Source organism: Neofelis nebulosa, chromosome 9 (assembly GCF_028018385.1).
Source record: "Neofelis nebulosa isolate mNeoNeb1 chromosome 9, mNeoNeb1.pri, whole genome shotgun sequence".
In the NCBI taxonomy this organism is placed as follows: Eukaryota; Metazoa; Chordata; class Mammalia; order Carnivora; family Felidae; genus Neofelis; species Neofelis nebulosa.
This window is the reverse complement of record NC_080790.1, coordinates 40070011-40090682: the sequence shown is the minus strand read 5'-3', so window position 1 is coordinate 40090682 and position 20672 is coordinate 40070011. Positions and strand designations below refer to the sequence as shown.

At 46.9% G+C, this 20672-nt stretch overlaps 1 protein-coding gene across 1 annotated transcript in view; it reads right to left on the bottom strand.

Annotated features, from left to right (window-relative positions):
* POLR1A (RNA polymerase I subunit A) overlaps positions 1 to 20672 on the bottom strand; it is a 75163-nt gene that overhangs the window by 40434 nt on the left and 14057 nt on the right. The window contains exons 7-14 of the mRNA XM_058683426.1: positions 19852 to 19938; positions 18172 to 18277; positions 17729 to 17891; positions 14686 to 14856; positions 14427 to 14549; positions 11935 to 12165; positions 5025 to 5279; positions 229 to 420 (exon numbers count right to left, since the gene is read on the bottom strand). Coding sequence (XP_058539409.1) covers positions 229 to 420; positions 5025 to 5279; positions 11935 to 12165; positions 14427 to 14549; positions 14686 to 14856; positions 17729 to 17891; positions 18172 to 18277; positions 19852 to 19938 — 1328 coding nt within the window. The remainder of the gene's footprint in view (positions 1 to 228; positions 421 to 5024; positions 5280 to 11934; positions 12166 to 14426; positions 14550 to 14685; positions 14857 to 17728; positions 17892 to 18171; positions 18278 to 19851; positions 19939 to 20672) is intronic.

The following is a 20672-nucleotide window of genomic DNA, read 5'->3' as shown; positions in this document are numbered from 1 at the left end:
TTCCAGGCTCCACACTGTCAGCACAGAGCCCAAGGTGGGGCTCGAACTCACAAACTGTGAGATCATGACCCGAGCTGAAGTCAGGCGCTTAACCAACTGAGACGCCCAGATGCCTCAAGTCCCATACCATTTGATTTGTCATTTCTCTACTTCTGGCCTGGGCTCTACCAAGAATGAAATCTTTTATTTGAGTGGCCTGTTTCCTTTTTTTGATTTTCTCCCAATTACCTGCTTTCCCGTCCACAGTGGAAAGGGCTTCAGGATGGCAGGAGGAAAGAGCTTCACACGCCCCACTTTGTCTGTGAGTCCTCGGTACAGCAACTCCATATATTGCTCCCGAGTGAAAAAGCAACCTCGAGTGGTCATATTTGCACCTGAAACCATGTGATCTTGAATCAACCCTGCCAAGGGCTGGCCATCCTACAAACCAAAACAGTAAGAAGACAAATAGGAAGTCACATTCTAATTCCTAATCATCTGCTTGGAAGCCATGTACTAGCAACAGCCCTCCCTTATACCCCTGTACTGTCCTGCCCCACAGCCTTCCTAGGTTGGTGCTTGGGCCTCCCATCTGGAGAGCAAACTGCCTCCCAAAGCACATGACCAGGCCTTCCCGACCGGCTTCCACCGTGACCATTTGCCGACTGTTCTAGAGCAAAACAGCTCCAAACTCGTCCAGCTCCCCACACCTTCTGTCCATAATCCCATCTGGTTCTAGTTACTCAGGCAAAGTTTTGGCATCTCTGCATAAATTTGGTCTAGCTTGCACTTTGCTGTGTTGTTGCTTTTATATTTTGGTTTTATGCTTTAGTATTTTTTCACACATTTCTGGCCTGGCTCTCCTCTAAATCAGCAATCCATTCAACAAATATTTATTGAGAGCCTACTATATGCCCAGGCAGTGGGTTAGCCCTCCAATCTACTCTAGTGGGCCAAACAGACATGATCCTTTACGGTGAGGAAGAGCTACATAGTAAACGAATGATTGGATAAATACGTTACCACAAAGGGTTTTAAATAACATGGAGAAAAATAACAGATGGGTCATCATTTAGATTAGAAGTAGGGGGATGGTCAGAAACGATCTCTCAGGGGCACTATTACAGAGCCCTGAGCATTACTGACTTAAGAGTCAGCTCTCTCTAAGGGGTAGGGGTTCAAGAGAGTTGAGAGGGCCTTGATGTGCATGACTGTAAAAGAAAAGAATGTACGTTTACAAGTGTCTCTTCACAATGTAGCACATGTTCATGGTGGGCCTTTAATAGAGGCTGTTGTCTACCAGATGCCCAAACAAGGGCTATTATGTAAGCCCCAGTACATTCATCTCATTTGAAATCTTTCAGACTTTCTGATCCCTAGTCTCCTGCAACTTATCTGTAGGTCTGTGTTCATGGCAACATAAGACACACTAAAGTAAAAATAGCTGTGCCCACTGACATTTTTTAAGAGGTGGTTTTTGCAAACTTTTTAATGTTTATGGGAACTTGAGAAAAATCTGTGCCTTGGATCTAAAGATTATTATCATTTGATTGCTTGTTAAACACTATCCAATATTATGGCAAGGTTTCATAACTAAGGCCAAAGGAACTCACGAATGCAGCCATGGAGAAGGGCCTGGAATTTAACCACATGTACTAATTCAAAGGATAAAAAGGATGCTTGTCAAATAGCCTAAATACTGTGGCAATGGGCTCTACATAAACTCAAAGACAATTATTATAGATGGCTGAATAGCTGCTGTAGATAGAAGGCAAGGTCAGATGGTGAACACGGCCCTTCTTACGAAGGCTCTGGGTTAAGAACATGAATAAAAACTTATACTCTGCATCTTGTTCCAAAGACAAGATCTTATTTTGCTTGGGGGAAAAACCCAAACCAGTGTTATGCAATTTGCCTCATCCCGCAAGTCTTTGGGGGAAGATATAGAGTTTTCCTTTTGTTTTCTTCCTCTAAAGAACATAATTACAAGTTATGTGATCTATTCAGTGCCTTCTCCTCTCTCCATCCAGATTTTTCCATGACTAGAAAATTGCCTTAATGGCTAAATTGCTTTCAATGCAATAATCATGAATTGTAGGGAGAAATGCTGATTAAAGCAACTTACTGAGGGCCTACTTATAATTCTAGATTTCCCAAATCCTGCTTAGGATCAGAAAGACCATCTCTAAATCAGAAACCCAGATAATTGTCAGCTATCCTATTCCATCTAATATCACAGCAAAATGACATTACAATTAATGCCTTTGGTCAGGATGCTTGGAGAATTAGGGTATTCTGTGACCTAAATTTTCTGGCTAAGTTGACAGAGTCGGGGAAACGCTCAATCCTTGTTAAAAAAACTTTCCACAAGGCACTGGCCCTCAAAAAATACAACAAAGAGAAGAAAAACAAAACTCCACAAAGAAACACATCAATGAAAAGTTCAGCTGTTTTCTTAGGAGAGAAACAGCTGAAGTTCCATTCACCTCCTATCTTAAGTAAGAAACACAACTCCATTAAATACATTCAAGCAACAATGAAATGTACTTTAATCAGGTCCTATGATTAATCAAGGAAGAGAACCTGAAACAAAGACGTGGAATAATGAACAAAGGGAAATGGAAGCAAGGGAAATAAAGACACACCAAGAAAAATTAGCCCTCTCACTGCCCCCCCTTCCCCCAAAAAGGCCTTTTCTGGTTTAACAAAACTAGCTCCTGCTCTCCTAGGACTCTGCCACCAAAGTAGTTCAAGACATGCTGCATTTTTGTAACCGTTAGCAAAATAAGGATTCCATTTCTTGGCATTTACACTACAGACTAACTGAAATTTATCAAGAATCACAACCTCTGTACTCTGTTCTGCCTGTCTCCTGACCTGCAACTCGTGGGCATGTGAGCACATGATGAGGCACATGTGGATTTAAACAGGTCAGTCCTTTGAAGGACGCAGTGTAAGCATGAAGCTTCTGTATAACCTTACTCAATGAAAATGAAGTATAGATCATTCAAGTTCGTTGGCCTGAGAACTTCAAAGCACCCCCTATTCCAACTCCTCTAATGTCCAGAGGTCACTGGACATGTACAGAGAACCATCTGGCTGCTCCCTGGTAGTGTCCCCTGTGGTAAAATGTGACCCTGCCTCCAGAGTCAGAGAACCACTTTAGTCCTGGGATCCACTTACTGCCATAGTACCTCTTCCATCCCCAGCCTTGCCTGTAAAGGGAGGCTAATAACACATGGTGCCGAGCACTTGAGCTTGAGAGTCAACGGTGCTGGGTTCGAGTCTTGGCATCGTCACTGGCTGGCGAGCTGCTCACTTGTGTTTCCTCATCTGAAAATCACTACTTCTTAAGCTTGTTTTGAGGACTAAACAAGAGAATGTTTGCAGGTCACTCAGAGCAGTGCCTGAGGCACAGGGAGTGCTCAATAGGTGGTGGCTTTTGTTGTCACACAATGATAGTCACAACTGTTATTTATGTGAAAAGACAAAAAGCCAAATTTCAAGTTAGTCAACTTATTATTCTAACTTCTGAGGGACCCCAGTGGGCCTTTAGCTCCTCTTTTCCACTTTTAGCCTCTTTACTAATCAACAGCTGGCTGCAGCAGGCAGAGAAGGGAAAGAGAGTGAAACTCAAACAGCTGGGTCCAGCACGGAGCCATCCCAGCGTGTCTGATGGCCAGGAAGCTGGGATGCTGGGCCCCTGGCCACTGCCAGATTCTCTGGGTGGCAGATGACTGCTGAGAAGAGAAGTTCCCAGGTGGAGAAAGCACTGACCAATGCTGGACGTCTCCGAGCAGCCTCCCGTGCTCCCCTGGCTGCAGACGTCTTCTCCTGCAGAAGGTTGGCAAGACCCCCAGAGGGGGAAAGAAGCAAAGCCCCGAGGACCCGGGAGCTCCCTGTAACTTCCTCCGCCTTCTCAGCGGTGTGCTGGTCCAAGCACTTCATGTAAACGTGGACACTAACAGCACCTATTCTAAGGGCTGTGCCAAGGGTGAAAGGGGAAGCCTCTGAAGTGCTTTGCACAGTGTCTACCATTGAAAAAGGGCTTGGCAAATGGTAGCCATAATTCCATGTTACTATTACTACTGATTCTTTCATACTCCACCACAATCCAACTGAACGACGTAGAATTGTGAATCACTGTGACACAAACTGCTGATAATTTAAAAGGCGTCAGGCCCCAGGATGGGTGGTGAGGGGTAAATGGAGTCTGGAACATACTCTGCTTTCTTTCCTTCAGCCTGGCTCTTTCCCCACCCTCTTGCTCTCATCAACACTCACTGACTCAGGCCCCTGCCACTTAATGGAATGGGTCAGCTGGCCGGGCAAGGAGGAAGGAAACTGAATCCTTCTCTTGTACCCCACTGGACAGCCATGACCACATGGCGCTGCTTTAAAAATGTTTTTAAATGTTTGTTTATTTATTTTGAGAGAGAGTACTAGTCGGGGAGAGGGGCCGAGAAAGAGGGAGAGAGAATCGCAAGCAGGCTCCATGCTCAGCGTGGAGCCCGATGCGGGGCTCGATCCCACAACTGTGAGATCATGACGTGAGCCGAAATCAAGAGTTGGACGCTCAACTGACTGAGCCACCCAGATGCCCCTACGTGGCTCTGCTTTTAAGGACCAACCTCAGTGACAGAAGTCAGGGATTCAAAGGGGAGACACCTTCATTGGCTAGAGGGATCTCATCTGGGCCCTTGGGTTAAGCTGTCTCTAAAAACTCATGCTTGTCAGAACTCAAAGGATCAAAGTCATCTGGGGATCATAAGGACCATCACAGTTAGGATGCTAATGCTTGCTGAAGGGTAATAACTTGTACAATGCAAACATAAGTCTGGAAGAAAAGACCTCTTACAGAGCTAATAGTTAATACCCTCTAAGCAACTACAGGGCTGAAAACCCCACCTGGAAGAAGCCAGGACCCTCTATTCCATAGGCCTCTGCCCTAGAGCTACCCACTGACACCAGAAGACAAAGAGCCCAGACCTGAAATGCCAAGTTGTGTCAGCGATGACATGGAACCGCCTCAAGGTCAGGCCTACCTTGGGAACAAGGTACTGCTGATCTGTACAGGCCAGGACGTAGGCCTCAGCCCGGCCCAGTTCACTCTGGGGGAAGTGGGCATTCATCTCGTCTCCATCAAAGTCGGCATTATACGCCTTGCAGTTGGCATAATGGAGCCGCAGGACTTTCTCTTCGGGCAGGATGCGGGCGTGGTGTGCCTGGATGGAGGGTCTGTGCAGGGTGGGCTGTCGGTTCAGCAGGAGGATGTCCCCATTCTTCACATGCCGGCACACCTGGGGGCAGAGCAGAGCAAAGGGGGGAGGTCGGTGACAACTTCAACATCATCACTACTGTTCCCAGGGCTCTCCTCAGCCTGGTCTGCATATGGGTTCTGTCCATCTCCTGTTTTATTCAACCAAATGAAAGGGGAATTGGTCCCTTTTTTTAAGAAAGAAACTTAAAAAAAAAATTTTTTTTAGTGTTTATTTATTCTTGAAGGAGAGAGGGAGACAGAGCATGAGTGGGGAGGAGCAGAGAGAGGGAGACACAGAACTCAAAGCAGACTCCAGGCTCTATGCTGTCAGCACAGAGCCTGACACAGGGCTCGAACTCACGAACCACGAGATCATGACCTGAGCTGAAGTCAGATGCTCAACCGACTGAGCCACCCACGCACCCCTGAAACTCTAGAAATCTTTGAGAAATAGCTACTAGCCCAGTGTGGCCCTGATCCCCGCTCTGGACTCAGAGATGCAAGTGACAGATGAGGTCCCAGGCCCCTGTTCAGTAACCTTTGTCTTTTTCAGAGAGGTATGGCCTTTCCAGAGTCTTGAAGTCCTCTGAAAAATGGTCTAGGGAAAGAAATGAACACATCTGATGACAGCATGTCTGCATGGAGCTGTGAAACCCCTGGCTTGAAAGGACCTAGCAGACCTCTGGGATTCCCCGCACTGCCCCCTGCCCCAGGCACATGAGAATAGGTTGTTTTAAACATGAATCCTAGGTTTTAGAACTATCTCACCCAATCTCTGGAACACAGAGTTTTGAGTCCCAGTTCAATGCCTTCTGAAAACATTCTGTTGCACTTAAAACATTAAAAAGAAATTTAAATTGCCATAGTCTTTTGGGAAAGCAATCTGACAACAGATTTAAGAACGTTTAAAACTCCTTTCCTTTTGGCATTTCAGAGGGAAAAAAGTGCCAATGTCAGGTTACATAAACACGTATGTTTAAGCAGCAGTGCTCACAGCGGACAAACATGAAATAACTTGGGCTGCTCCACAGAAGCGGCATGGGTATGTAAACCGTGATATACACTATGGAATACTATGCAGTGATGAAAAAAACGGAGTTAAATACTCATCCTTACGTGGTGGTGATGATATATTCAAGTAAAAAAAAAAGGAGAAGAAAAAGAAAATCCAGGTGCCATATAAGGTGACAGGATGAGGCGGTTTAAAACCCAACACAATTCTTTATGTATTTATACGTACAAGGGAAAGGTTTCTTGGATCCCTACCCAGCTGTCCCTATGGACTCCGCAGGTACAAGGGCACATGGGAAAAGTAAGGCACAGAGTACATCTTTACCTCTACACATCTTAGTCCTGTTCCTGCAACAATGCATGTGTATTACTCCTATTCATTTTTTTTTTTTAAAGATCTCCAACTATTTTTAAGAAAAGCAACAAGTACTGCCCAAGTGATATGCTCATTGTGGGGCAGAAAACTCAGAGAACAGAATAAAGACCACAAGTAATCTTACTCCTTAAAAGATAGCCACCATCCACACTTTTTTCCCCCTTACCAATACGCCACTGGTCATGTCCTCCTGACAGAACACCACTTCCCACAAAGCTGACTCTAGTGGAGGGCTCACTGAGCTTTATACTGCCCTTTATCTTACCTTATGTTAACTATTGGGCTTCCTAAATGATGAACCCAAAAGCTATTTTAAAAGAGAAATGTATGAAGGCAGCTGCTCCAGCCATTCTGCAGGCCCCTGAGCAGCCCAAATCAGTCTTGGTCAGACCCTTCCCACCCAAATGGACTTGGTCCCAAATGGACTTAGTCAGACCCCTCCCACCCAAGTTTCCCTCAATTATAGCAGGTAACAGCTTGGGGGTAACAAATTCCTCCAAGTCTAGTCTCTTTATGTTGCCCACATTTATGAAGCTGAACCAGAAAGGTGGCTCCAGAGAGTCTAGAAGTAGACAAAAGATCCTGTCCCCATCCACCCCACCTCACCCCAAATTTTCAGCTGAGCTGAAAGTTTCCTCCAGGTCAGGGAAGCAAGGAGCAAAACCCTGAAATTCTAAATGGCAGTCCTAAAAGCACTTAGCAAGGAGGCAGTCTTTCCGCGCTCCAAGGAGTTCGAACATTCCCCTCTCTGCCCCCACATCCATGTTTCCAAGGAGACCTGAACTCTGAGAATTCTCATGAGGGTCTGTCCAGGGCACGTCATAGAGACTGAGCTGACTTTCAAGGTCTTATTTCTTTAGCTTCTCCAGGGAGAAACTGCCCAGACCTGTGGGCAAAACCCCAGGATGGGCCTCAGATTGGAGTCTCGTAAATTTGAGACATCCTCTAGCATAAGCAAACCCCACAGCTGGGAAGGCAAGCAGGCCAGTCTGGCAGGCACCAGCCAATCCAAACAGAAGCCCTGGAGCAAAGGGAGCTCCCCTCGCCAACCCAAACCTGAGGCCCTTCCTTTCTCTTGTATCTAAATAAATACTGCAGTGAAAATTAGCATGCCCCAGTGCCCGGGTCAGAGTTTTCAGAAGCAGACCCAGAGCCAAAGAGCGGCTTCTGGCAGGCTGCTGGGCTGGGAAATGAGCCTCAGCCGTCCTGGCCACCTCCTCCCAACTTACAAGGCCCAGAGGAAGGGACAGAGATTTCACACCTCCCAAGGGAAATGGGTCCTGTCAGTCACCCTTTTCCTTCTCACCTAACCTGCGGTCCGTCCTTCCCCGGACCAGGCTCCCTGCTTCCCAGTCATGACCCCAGCTCTTTAGTCTAGTCCTGATCTACGTGCAACGCGTTAACCAAAATCTGCAAAACATTACAAATATAAGTACACGTGTACATAATTATACAAGTTAGCATCGTTTATAATGTTATTGAGATTTTGGAAAATAGGGGTGCCTGGGTGGCTAAGTGGTTGAGTGTCTGACTTCGGCTCGGGTCGTGATCTCATGGTTCGTGGGTTTGAGCCCCGTATCGGGCTCTGTGCTGACAGCTCAGTGCCTGGAGCCTGCTTACGCTTCTGTGTCTCCCTCTCTCTCTGCCCCTCCCCTGCTGCTGTCGCTACCTCTCAAAAATAAAGATCTAAAAAAAGAGAGATTTTGGAAAATAAAAATAATCATCCTTCATCCCCACGTCCTGATGTTAAGAGCCACTTTTCCCTCATAAAGTCCCTTCCTGTCTTCGCCGCTGGTTACAGGTCCAACATGGCCCTCCCACCTCAGTGCCTCCCTCATCTCAGCCTGGGTCCGTCTACTCCGCAGGGGTTTCCTGAGCACCTCTTGCATGCTGGGTGATGAGAACACCCTGCCCGCGTCCTCACGGAATTTAGGCATTGGAGGGAGGATGAATGTGAATGGGTGCACGCATGGTGACAACACCACACAATGAGAACAAGGGGTGGGGTGGGGGTGATGAGTGTGTGGTGGGAACACCATGGGGCGCACCTCCTACAGTTTTGAGAGTGTCAAACTACAGAACACAAGTAGGAGCAGGACACCTGCTTTTGTAAACAGAGTCTTCCGGGCACGTGGCCAGGCCCATTCATTTATGTGCTGCCCGCGCTGGCTCTGACACTCCCAAGGCAGGGTTGATTAGCTGCACCAGAGACCATGTGGTCCCCAGAGCCTAATATATTTACAACCGGGCCCTTGGCTGGAAAAGTTTGCAGACCTCTGCCCCAGAGGATGAGGGCTTTGCTGAGACCCAAAGGACTAGCAGGAATTGGTCCAGGAGCGTGGGGGAGGGCAGTGATCCAGGCGGGGACACAAATACACGAGGGCAAGGCCTGAAGGGAAGGGACTCTGCAACGATGGGGGCCAGCTGGAACATGGAGGCAAGCTGAGAGGTGAGGCTGGAGGGGAAAACAGGGACAGTGTGTGCAGGACTGGAACTGAAGTCAGAAGACCAGCGAACGGGCCCGCCCCATTCAACCTCGCCACTGCTCGGAACGCACTTCAGTCACTTCCCAGGAACTGACCGGCCTGTGGCAGCAGGCCAACCTTCCCTCTCTGAAGCTCTGGATACCGCTCACCTCCGACCCCACAGACGTAACCAAGGCCGTGTCAAGTTCTCTGTGCAACTGCCTCATCCTTGCATCCCAATCACGTCAGAAACCCTGTACCCTTCTGCTGGTCTTTCAGATGCCCTTAGCTACTGGCCCCGCTGTCTCATGAGAGCTCTGAAACCTGACTGCTCCCACTCTTCGAACTGCTCTCCTGCGTCACAAATGACCTTCATTTGGACAAATCGGATGCGCCCTCTCTGTTTCTGCACTCTTCTCAGACTTCACATGGAACTTCATGAGCATCTAACAGGTATCCCTGGGAGATATGAAGATACCCAGGGCTGCTCTTTCCCACAACCACATGTGGGAAACAGATGCAAATGCCAAATGAGGAGGCCCAGCCCCCCCCCACTCCCCAACCACTCTCCCTCAGCTTCCCCGGTCCTCCCTGCCTTCCTCCGGCTTCCACATTTCAGCCCGTGAGTCCCCCATTTTCTCTCTCCACTGTACTTTGTGCTCAGAGTTCACACTCTGAAAATTAACTCTTATGGCCCTTAATTTAAGTCCCACACATCCACCTCTCACAGGAGATGGGCCTTTAGATTCCCCACCACCACCTCACTTTACAGGGGCCTGATGTACCTCCTGTCAGGGCACTGCCACTCTCCTGTGCTGGGAACCACAACTCGGTTCTCACCTCCTGTCTCTTCCACAGCCTTGACCCCCACGCTATCCAAGTCACCCCCTCCCCCCAAACATCCCTGCCATAACCTTCACTTTCCTGCAGCCTTCAGGCTGGCCCTCACCTGCCTCCTGATGACTGAATCCTCCGTGCCCTCCCACCCTCAGGAGCCCTTTTGTTGTTGTTGTTGTTGTTGAATTTGCATCACATTATTTCTAATAAGAACTGCATCTCAGTCACCATCGAGATACAAAGATAAATACCGATAAAGCACGTAAGTGCATCATGCATATTCAAGCCAAAACCAAGAGTATGTTTCCGTCCTTACTGGGCATCTTAATCTACACACCTGAAAACCAAGTATAACTTTTTTGATCAAACACACATAATTTCTTTTTTATCTTTAAAGTTCTTTGACTTCCATGTGCCTTTCTTGCTGAGCATCAAGCACTAAAGCCAGAAGTCTCTGTTGCTAGTCCCTGTTGTGTCTGCCACACCACCGAGCAGTGATGCCACACATTCCCTGGTGATGCCCCCACCACGCTGTAAACTCCAGAGTAGCGGGGCCTTGTCTACAGTGACTGGCAAAGCGCGGCACAGAGAGCAGTGGGTCCTCTGTACCGCCAATCCCCACTCCACTCTCCATTTTTCTCCCCAATTTTCCAACCATGAGACTCTTTCACGTGTTTGGCTTGAGTTAACTGGAAGACCACCTCATGTTTGTCTTGCTTCACCCACAAGTTACATGAAGTACACCTCGAGATCTCCTGCATCCCTTACACAGCTCCTACCAAAACACCAGGCGCTTCAGAAAGGCAGAATAATCCCATGAGCCTCAACATAAACCTTATGTCATGCACTAGAAAAGAACAAAACAGGTGACCTGATCTGTGTCTGCCTGTGTCCCCTACGGCCAAAGCAGAAAATGGGTAGCATGCTACTGCTGTACCTTGGCAAAGCAGTGAGACAGGAAGTGAGAGGAGAGGCTGTGGTGAAGAACCAACAGTCACCACAACAAGGCCACAGCGCTTCCCTAATCCTTTTTGTTCCTCCTCCAAAGTTCCCTCAAGGCCAAAGGAAACTTTGTAGAGCTCCACCTCATTACTAAAGACCTGGGTCAGCCACTAGGTCTGTACATGTCAGAGAACCACGCAGACGAACACTCACTCTATCAGTCCCCTAAGTTAAACCCAAATAAAGATCCATTTCACCTCAACAACTTCTGCCGCTATTGCCTGGCTAGGGGTCATCTGTTATGCTCCCCCCAGCATAAATGGCTACTATTTAGCAGGACACAAATGATGTCACTCACCAATTTCATACCCCCAGCTAATCAATTACGTACTCTTTCCAGTGGAGCCCACGTAAGCTTTGGGATCCCATAACACAGAACTACAAGCAGCCATCAGCAACTGCCAGGACATGAGGCATCAGATGAAACCTGTGGGTTACCAGTTATCACGGACACAATACATTTCCTTCCTTTAGGTCAGTTCTCAAACATTAGCATGCAGAGGAACCCTCCAGAGCACTTGCTAAAACACAGATTCCTGGGCCCCATTCCCAGAGATTCTAATTCATTTTGCGGGGGTTTGGGGAGAAGAGGGTGAATGTGCATTTCTCACAAGCCCTAGGGATGCTGCTGCTGCTAACCTCAGAACCACCCTTTGAGGAGCCCTGCTTAAGGACAGCAAACTCTCCTGCTCCAGGATCACAACTGAGTTATCATTAGAGTGTACTTCTCGAGTCTTTGATGTGTGCCCAGCACCGTGCTGCATGTCATGGGACAGCCAAATGAAGCTTGAATCATGGTGTCAAGATCCTAGGAATGCCAGCTCGAGCTGGGAAGATAAAGTAAGCCCCATGAAACCCCTAAGTAACACCCACATGCAGGGGAAGCTTCATCTTGTGAAGGCAGAACAGCTCATGGATTCCTGTGTCAGCACTCATGGCTGGCAGTCACAGGGGAGCCAGACAAGAGCTGGCCGAGCCCCTGAGCAAATCTGTCCACTACTCACAATTTTTGTCCCCTGGGGCTTAGGTGCCCCCGTGGCTGGTGTCAGGAGCTGTTTGGCCACGGCTTCCCGCTGTGTCAGGTCCACAGCACTCAGGGCCGTGCGACTGCCATCCTCGTTGATGACCATGGAGGCTCCCGGGTGCACATTGGGGCCATTGATGACTGCTTGCCTCAGTTCCTGAACATTCCAGGGGGTGACTGGCTGAGGGTAGGTCAGTTTTGTGGCAAACACCTGGAAACAGGGAGTGGATATGAAAATTCGGGGTAGGCAGAAAAGATTGTATAGAGATTCAAAATCTGACTCAACAGGCTGTGAGACTTCTTCCCCATGACGTGGAGGTGCTATCTTAGCCACAAAAGTCCTTCAGGGAGTACGCAACATCCTGTCTGTCTTCTCCACAAAGCCATTTATCTAGACTTGAGGCCCCAAGGGAATAGAGATCAGGCCTCCTTTCCTAGCAGTCTGTCTGGAGAGAATAATTTGAGTGTTGCAGTTTACACATTAAAATTTTTTTTCACCCATTCTAAAACTTCATCATTTCCTCACCCACCAATCAATTCACAGTCCCCAAAGGCAACACGGAATGGGACACTAACTTGAGAGAGGCGGCAAATACCCGCCCTCAAGTACCACCACAGCCCCCTCCACTCCAGTAGACATCACTAACCCAGACATGGCGTTGGAGCCTCTACCCAGCACTTTTGGCTGCCACTGCAATCAAGGTGGCACTTGAGATGAAACCAATTCAGTCTCCTGATATATGAGAAAGTGCAGCGTTACCACTTAATGCTTAACCTGCAATATACTCGAAGAGGAGTTATGTGGTTAAGTAAGTTTCTAAGTGGCTGAATGTTATAGACACTCTGATGCTCCTACATGCACACAACTGTATCAGAGACTATGCAGAGTCCTTCATAAAGAACCTGGTTGAACTCTGTCCAGGTTCTTTGTCCAGGTCTCTGCTTAAACAACACTTTGCGAAAAGCCTTACCTGCCACCCCAGCCAGCGCTCCCTTTCCCCATGGTCAATTCTGTTTTTGCCAATGCACTGACCACCACCTGACGGTGTTTATGCTCCTATATATTCCTTTATTTGTCTCCACCATTGGAATGTAAGCCTCTCAGGGGACACTCTAGTTGGTCTGGTTCACTGCTCATCTCTAGCTCATTCCCCAAACTTATTTCAGTTCCTCTGCTCCCATAACACCTCTCCACGGTGCTTTACGGGAAGGGTGTGCCACAAGGGACCAAGAGGCAATCTCGCACAGTCAGCTCCTCACAGCCATCCTGTGAGTAACACCCCCAGGCTACCATGGCCCTGAGACCTGAACAGGCTGGAGGTAGGCAGAGGAGGAGTCCCTCCTTAGGACAAGCCATTATGAAATGAACCCACATCCGAGAAAGGGAGGCTCGGCACCTCTGAAGGTAGAAACAAGAGGCAGCACTACAGGTCTCTCCTAAAGCTGGGATGCTCTATGCATTGTGAGGCCAAAGGCTATGGAGGTAGTCCATGCCTTCTGTCCAAAGAAAGCAACAAATAGCAATGAAATGGGCCTCAGACTCAGGAAGGTCACAACTGGGCTTCATAATACCTTCCTCTGCCACCTGACCCAGCTTCCAGACATAAAGATCTATGGCTCTAGGAGGCAGTGGGCCCAGGACTAAGCTTTCTCTGACTCCTGGCCTCTCTTAGGTGTGTCTTTGCCCAGGAAGCCGAGTGTACCCCAGAGAGACGAGGCAGCGGGCATACAGGGGACCATCAGAACACTTGAGCTCTGCTCATTACCAGCGCTCCCCAGAGAGCAGCAGAGGGGGCACTGTGTGAGGAAATGAGACTCTCCACAATGGGAAATAAACCACCTTCATATTACTGACCTCAAGGCCCATTAAGGAGGAAGCCAATTAAAGCGCTACTGCTAATGCGCACCACAGCCCGAATGGGTGGGGAAGTGAGAAAAGGAGGCTGGCTCCCTGAGGAAACACTAATGGGTGGATGGGGCACACTGCTCATCCCCAAGGAGCTGGGAGGATGGATGACACACACACAGAGCCCTCTCTGGAGGTTTTCTCCCTTCCTGAGCCTGGCAACTAAGTGTACACATTCCTGACTCCTAATGCCTGGCAAGTGCATGGGACGGAAACCCCCCCTTTCCCTCTTCCGCATCTCTGTCCTGCATTCAATCTGACTAGGAAGGTTTAGAGACTAGGCTTTGAGAGGCAGGAGGAAGATACGCAGGCGGGGATGTGGCAGTTGGCTCCCTGCTTGCCCAGGAAGGGTCTTCCTTGTAGGTACAAGGTGTTTGGAGACCTGGTGAAGAGTGAAAGCAATACCATCACACAGCCTCACGTCCCTGCCAAATGGCTTGTTCAGGAAGAAGCAAAAGCTGTCCCCACCCAAGCCACAACCAGCGTGCTGCACACCTTCCCCCCCAGCCCTCAGCACTCCCATGTACCACACCCAACAGTGGCCAGAGAGGCCCCACCACACACACCATAGGAATTCCAATTTCGTTGGTGTTAATGTACATGTCTGGGCAGATGACAGAGCGGGCCGCATAGTCCACTCGCTTTCCCATCATGTGCTTTCGGAATAAGCCATCCTTCTTCTCCAGGATCTTTATGCAGGAAAAAAGTCCACAGAAAGCATGTTTAAAGAAAAAAAAAGTATACTTATTATTTTCTTGTTTCAAAACAAATACAGTTATTATTTAACCCCTTTGGTTAGCAATGGGGATCCAACTTCCTGCTCACCTGTCTAATGCCAGGGTACTTTTCCATCATTAATTTATCCATTTCACTATCAAACACGATATTGACATGGCTCTGAAGACGAATCCAAATGTTGTAAAGTTTGTCTGTGAGGGACTGGCCAGGAAGCGTACTCAAAAAGGATCGGTCCACAGCAATCGAAGAGTCTTTTTCCTGGCAAGACACAATCAAGAAAAGAGGCATGATGGAAAAACCTCACAAAGGCCAGGCTTTGTTTTGTTTTTCTTTCTTCCTCTAGCTCTGACAAATGATGAGCTCTGGAGTTTGCCTTTATGTCTTTTGTCTTATGCCTATGTCTTTTTTGCCACTGATGGATCAGTGGCAAAGTCCTGATAAATCTATCTTGTCAGTTTGTATCAACATAACATCAGCCCCATCATATACATTTACCAGTCTGTGTTTTTCTGATAGTAAAATGAACTCAAGTTTATGTGTGAGCTTTCTCTCTCTTTTTTTTTTTTAAACTAACACATATTTATTATCTCACAGTTTCTGTAAGTCAGGAATCTGGGCACAGCCCAACTAGCTTCTCTGCCTCAGAGCCTCCCCTAGGCTGCAATAAAGGAGTCAGCCAGAGCCATGGTCTCATCTGAAGGTTCAACTGGGGAAGGATCCATCTCTAAGCTGACATGGCTGTTGGCAGGATGCAGTTCCCAGAGGGTGGCTGGACTGGGGGCCTCAGTTCCTAGTTGGCTATTGGCCAGAGGCCACTTACAATTATGTGCCTTGTAGGCTTCTCCAACACAATAGGTTGTTTCACTGAACTGTGAAAGCCAAGAAAGTAATGGAGGGGTCTGCTAGCAGCAGCTGCTATAATCCCTTACTATCTAATTCTTCAGACCACCGTACAAATTCTTGCCCCTTCAATACTCTTCATGAAACTCTGTTATCCTGACAGATAACTGATTCTCACATGGAATTTCACCTTTGTTTATGGTTTTGGAAAAACTTGATTTGAAGCACTTATGAAAATATAAGTGGAAGAATTTCTTAAAAGTAAAAATGTTTGCTATATTATTTTCTATTTTATCAATTAAAATGTGGGTCCCCAACTGAGATACATCAAGTGACTGGCTGATCTCCAAGCCTCACTGGAATATCTGAACCAATCCTTTTTAATATTTCTGTCCCTGGCTCTGCCTCCTTCTCTTCTCTCCCTACCTTCCCAGGTGACAGGCCCTTAAGCTGCCTGACAGCACTGACACTGTCTGGCCACCTACTAGCCTCAACTGGCTGGGTATGACACTGGAGACAGATGTCCCCCAGTGTGAGTGAGATGGTGAGAAGAAATCTGTTAGTGTATTGGGAGAGGTATGAGGGGAGGGGCGAAGCTCTAGTAAATAAGACTGCCAAGAAAACCATTACTGAAGTGGGTTTGTCCTCCACCCTGAGAAATAAAGGCATCTTCTTTAGATATAGGGAGGACAGATGTATTTTATGCTCTGAGGAAGCCTCACAGGGAGAGATGGTCACCTGCATGACGACAGGGGCCATGTCAGCCTAACTTACTGCTTATGATATTACCTGATTCAGGGCTATGTGATGACTCATGCAAGGAGACCCTGTCTCACTAGCATATACTCAGTGCCAGGTGTAGCCCCTGGCCCCCATCAGGCATTCATAATTCGGGAGAGGGCTGCCACAGAAAAGGAATGCAGGGAGCAAACAGGGAAAGAAATAAGAACATGTCCTGTTAATCACACAGAAAGGAGGCACTGCGACTTCAGGTAGCAAGGACCTTAAGAATCAGAAAGGATGTTGTTTATTTCTGCAGACAGTCGGCCTTTTTGTTCCCATTTTCTTTTTTTTGACAAAGCGCTGCTCTAATTTCAAGGGACACTGAAGTAGAAGTTCTTAGCCCTGGTCTTGGCTATCTTTTTTTTTTTTTTCAACATTTTTTATTTATTTTTGGGACAGAGAGAGACAGAGCATGAACGGGGGAGGGGCAGAGAGAGAGGGAGACACAGAATCGGAAACAGGCTCCAGGCTCCGAGCCATCAGCCCAGAGCCTGACGCGGGGCTCGAACTCACGGACCGCGAGATCGTGACCTGGCTGAAGTCGGACGCTTAACCGACTGCGCCACCCAGGCGCCCTGGTCTTGGCTATCTTAATGGCCTTCCCCCTAAGCTGGACTAGGGCCTGCAGATGGCATGTTCCTCTTAGACTGAAGGTTTTTGAAAGCACACCTATGCTGACGGGTCAGAAAACTTAAAACCAAAGACAGTCCAGAGGAGAGTATGGATAACCCACAGCACAAGTGTCCAGGCAGACAGTGGCGCCACCTGGTGATGGGCCTGGCTCACAGCGAACTGTTGCCGGCAGCTGGAAGCAGCCTGAGACAGCCTTCCTGCTTCCATCCAGACAGCATCTCGGAACGGGGAAGGATCTCCATGATCTCAGCAAGCTTTCTGAGTGCCTGATTCATCTTTATACCCATGGAAGACCTGGCATACTGAAGTAGGCTCAGAAAGTCGGCTGAAATGGGAAAACTGAATCCAGCTCTACTGTTTACGGAGAACGAAGCTGAAGCCTCAAACCTGACAGTCCTATTCTGGGAAATTCCTAGAATCAACAACACTGCCCTCCTGAACCCAATGCTAGAGGTCTTAATGAGCCCAAAACAGAGCTGGATGACTCAGGCTCTGGCACCATAACCCAAAAGAAACATTCTTAGAGCCGACAGACTCTTCTTTCTTGAGCTGCCAATCACTGCTAGTGAGGCTAGGTGGCCCAGAACAGCCTCTATATAAACTCTTACCACAAACCATACACATTTTATAGTGGAAATGGGCCCAGGAAATTAAAGCAACTCAACAAAGGTTATTGGGGCAGAACCTAGATCTTTCCATGCTCATATCATGCTTTCCCCCTGACATTACCTAGGTACCCCAAATGAGAGCTCACACACAGCTGTACAGAATTCCCAACCAGCATCTCCCCGCACCCCCAGCGTTCTGCATCTGCACCGTGGGCATTAGAACTAAACATATATGCTTATGACATCAGTTCCAAAGCAGCCCTGACCTCATCCTTGGCAGGTGCTGCCACCTCACATGGCAGCTCCTGTTCTTGGGCCATCAACGCCAGAAGTTTTCGGATCAGGACCATGTCCTTCATGACAGCCTGCAAGTTCACCGTCTGGCCATTAGTAAACATCTGGTCCCCTAGCCGATTGACAGGGCGATACCTGTAGGGGGACACATGGAACTGTTTAGTGTGAGGGAAGTGTCACGTTCTTCAGACTCTTGCCTGTCCCTGCTATGAGCAACTCACAACCCACCACACTCAGAAACCAACCAGCATTTCTATTACATTCAAGACAATACTCCCAACTACCCGCGACTTGGGTGTGGAACTGATTTACTTCTCAGTGCCCTGGCCCTTCAAGCCTCTCCCAGAGGTCATTATTCAATGAATCGCTCAAGAAACCTTTTCCAGGTGAAATAAAGTCAATTAAAGGGCATTACCTTGAGGGGGGCACCACCAGGAAATCCAAAAAGAACATACTGGGATTGAATCTGGACTCCATGCCAACGTCTTCCAGTCCCAAAAAAAGGTAATTCAGAAAGAATCCTGTATTTGAAATAAACCAAAATGATCATTTAAATCTATGTGTAAGGGCAGGGATGGGTGACCACAAAATTCTACTGGGTGAAAAAAAACCGAGAATATGAGACAACATGTGGAGTTAAATCACATTTTTCTTTCTAAAAACAAGCAAAAAATAGTGTCTGCATGTTGAGAACGTGCACGCAGGTGAGATGGTAGCTTGAGGACAGGCACTGCGGGGACCCCAGTGCTCAGCCCGGGGACTGAGACGGACAAGGATGGTAAACATCTTTACCTTGTTTCTCACTACCTTCCTGGACTATCAGACTTAACCACACACACACACACACACACACACACACACACACACACACACGGTTTTGGCTTTTATAAAAACTATATCTAAAAAACGGGGGGAAACAAATTAAAAAAGTTAGCCTTCTCAAAAACAAAGGAAAACAAAACAATACAAAACAAATCAAAACACCATTCGTATGCTACTAAGAGGGGATCATTTTTGTGGATCAAAGCTATATTTTAAGTTTCCAGTAAACTTAAAAAAAAACTTAAAAAAAAAAAAAAAAAAAGGCTACATCAGAGTGCCTGGGTGGCCCTGTTGGTTACGTGACTTTGGCTCAGACCTTAATCTCAAAGCTTGTGTTGGGGTCCATGCTAGGCATGAAGCTTACTTTAAAAAAAAAAACAACAACAACAACAAAAAACTGTGGGGCACCCGAGTGGCTCAGTTGTTGGAGCATCTGACTTTGGCTCAGGTCATGATCTCACGGTTCGTGGGTTCAAGCCCCACATCGGGCTCTGTGCTGACAGCTCAGAGCCTAGAACCTGCTTTGGATTCTGTCTCCCTCTCTCTCTGCCCCTTCCCTGCTCATGCTCTGTCTCTCTCTCCCTCAAAAATAAATATTAAAAAAAGATTAAAAAAAAAAAAGCAAAATTCAGAATGAATAAAAGTGTCAGGGCCTACCTCAGAAATGATCATAGTAACTAAAAGAGTGCTCTTTTTTCCCTGACATCACTTATCCTTCCAACAACATTTTCGTTTTTAAGTGTTTACCATTACACAGCAGTTTGCATTCAGTGTTCCAAAACAAGAGCACTCTCAGAGGGTGGTGACACAAGGGCTTGAATATACTGCCTAGCTTTTGTTGTACACGCAAAAGGAAGGGAAGACTTTCCTTTTTGTAGGAAATTAAAATGTTGAAAAATCCTAAGAAAAGACATGTTAGGATTCACTTTTTGAATCACAGGAAGAATTCCCTCAGAATTCTTTTTTTGAAAAGTTATTTACAGGCTTTTAAAATAAAGTGAATTATGCTGTATCTCCCAGAAATCTGTCAAACTGTATTAAGCAAGGCCTACCCACAGCTGTTATTTAATGACCAGGTTCAGGTATGGTAATTGTCAAGTTCATGATTCTTGCTTAGTCTCTAATGCATCAATGACAATGTACCCTGAAGCCAGCTCCAAACCTATAAATTCAGGAGAGATTACAGTGACCACAACATGGAAAAAATAAAAATAATAAGGCTGGATAAATGAGCCCAAAGACTTATTTCTATTTCTTTAAGTTGGTACAGCACCTTCATTCTTCCAAAGGGCAATAAGATGTTCTCGGGCGCTGGTCGGTGTCAGGTACCCTCGTTTTCCCATCTGAGCATCCTCAATTCCTGGAGCCAGGAGGGGAAATCAAAGCACAATAAATCAATAACAGGCACTCCTTCTATAATGGGATTTATCAATGCTTTTTCCCCACCCTGCCAAGCCTGCAATTTGACCACAGAAATCAATCAAGCTGAGCTTACTCTCAGCTCTGGATATTTTCCCCCTTAATCTCTAAAGTAATAGAAAAAATATAACTATTGCATAAAAACAATAAAGGAAAAGAAAAATAAACCACATACCACTCCATCACATTATCACTACTATATATTTTTTCCAGTCCTTTGGTTTACATAGTGTCTAAGGTAACTATAATCTTAAGTGTGAACTTACTCTGTACCCTGCTTTGCTCAGTTACTGCCATCTTGTGAGCATTTCTGCATGTTGTCACATATTGTTTTTAATGACTGCATGATATTCCACTGAAAGGATGCTTCCGAATGACCCAACCATACTCTTACAGTTAGACATCTGAGTTGATCCCAGTTTTGTACTATTGTAAGTTATACTATGCTAAAGAAATTTATGCACATGGCTTTACCAGAAAGATTCACAGAAGTAAAATTAGAGATAAGTTAGTATCATCATTTTTATGGGTAAAAGTATATTCAATTCCTTCCTACAAATATGTAGGTACATGGAGTAGATTGATTTGGGTTTCTCAGATTACACAAGAGTAGCCTGGGATACTGTCTATCAGCTAGACTCAGAGTAAGTCAGAAAATCAAACTTGAGGCAGCCA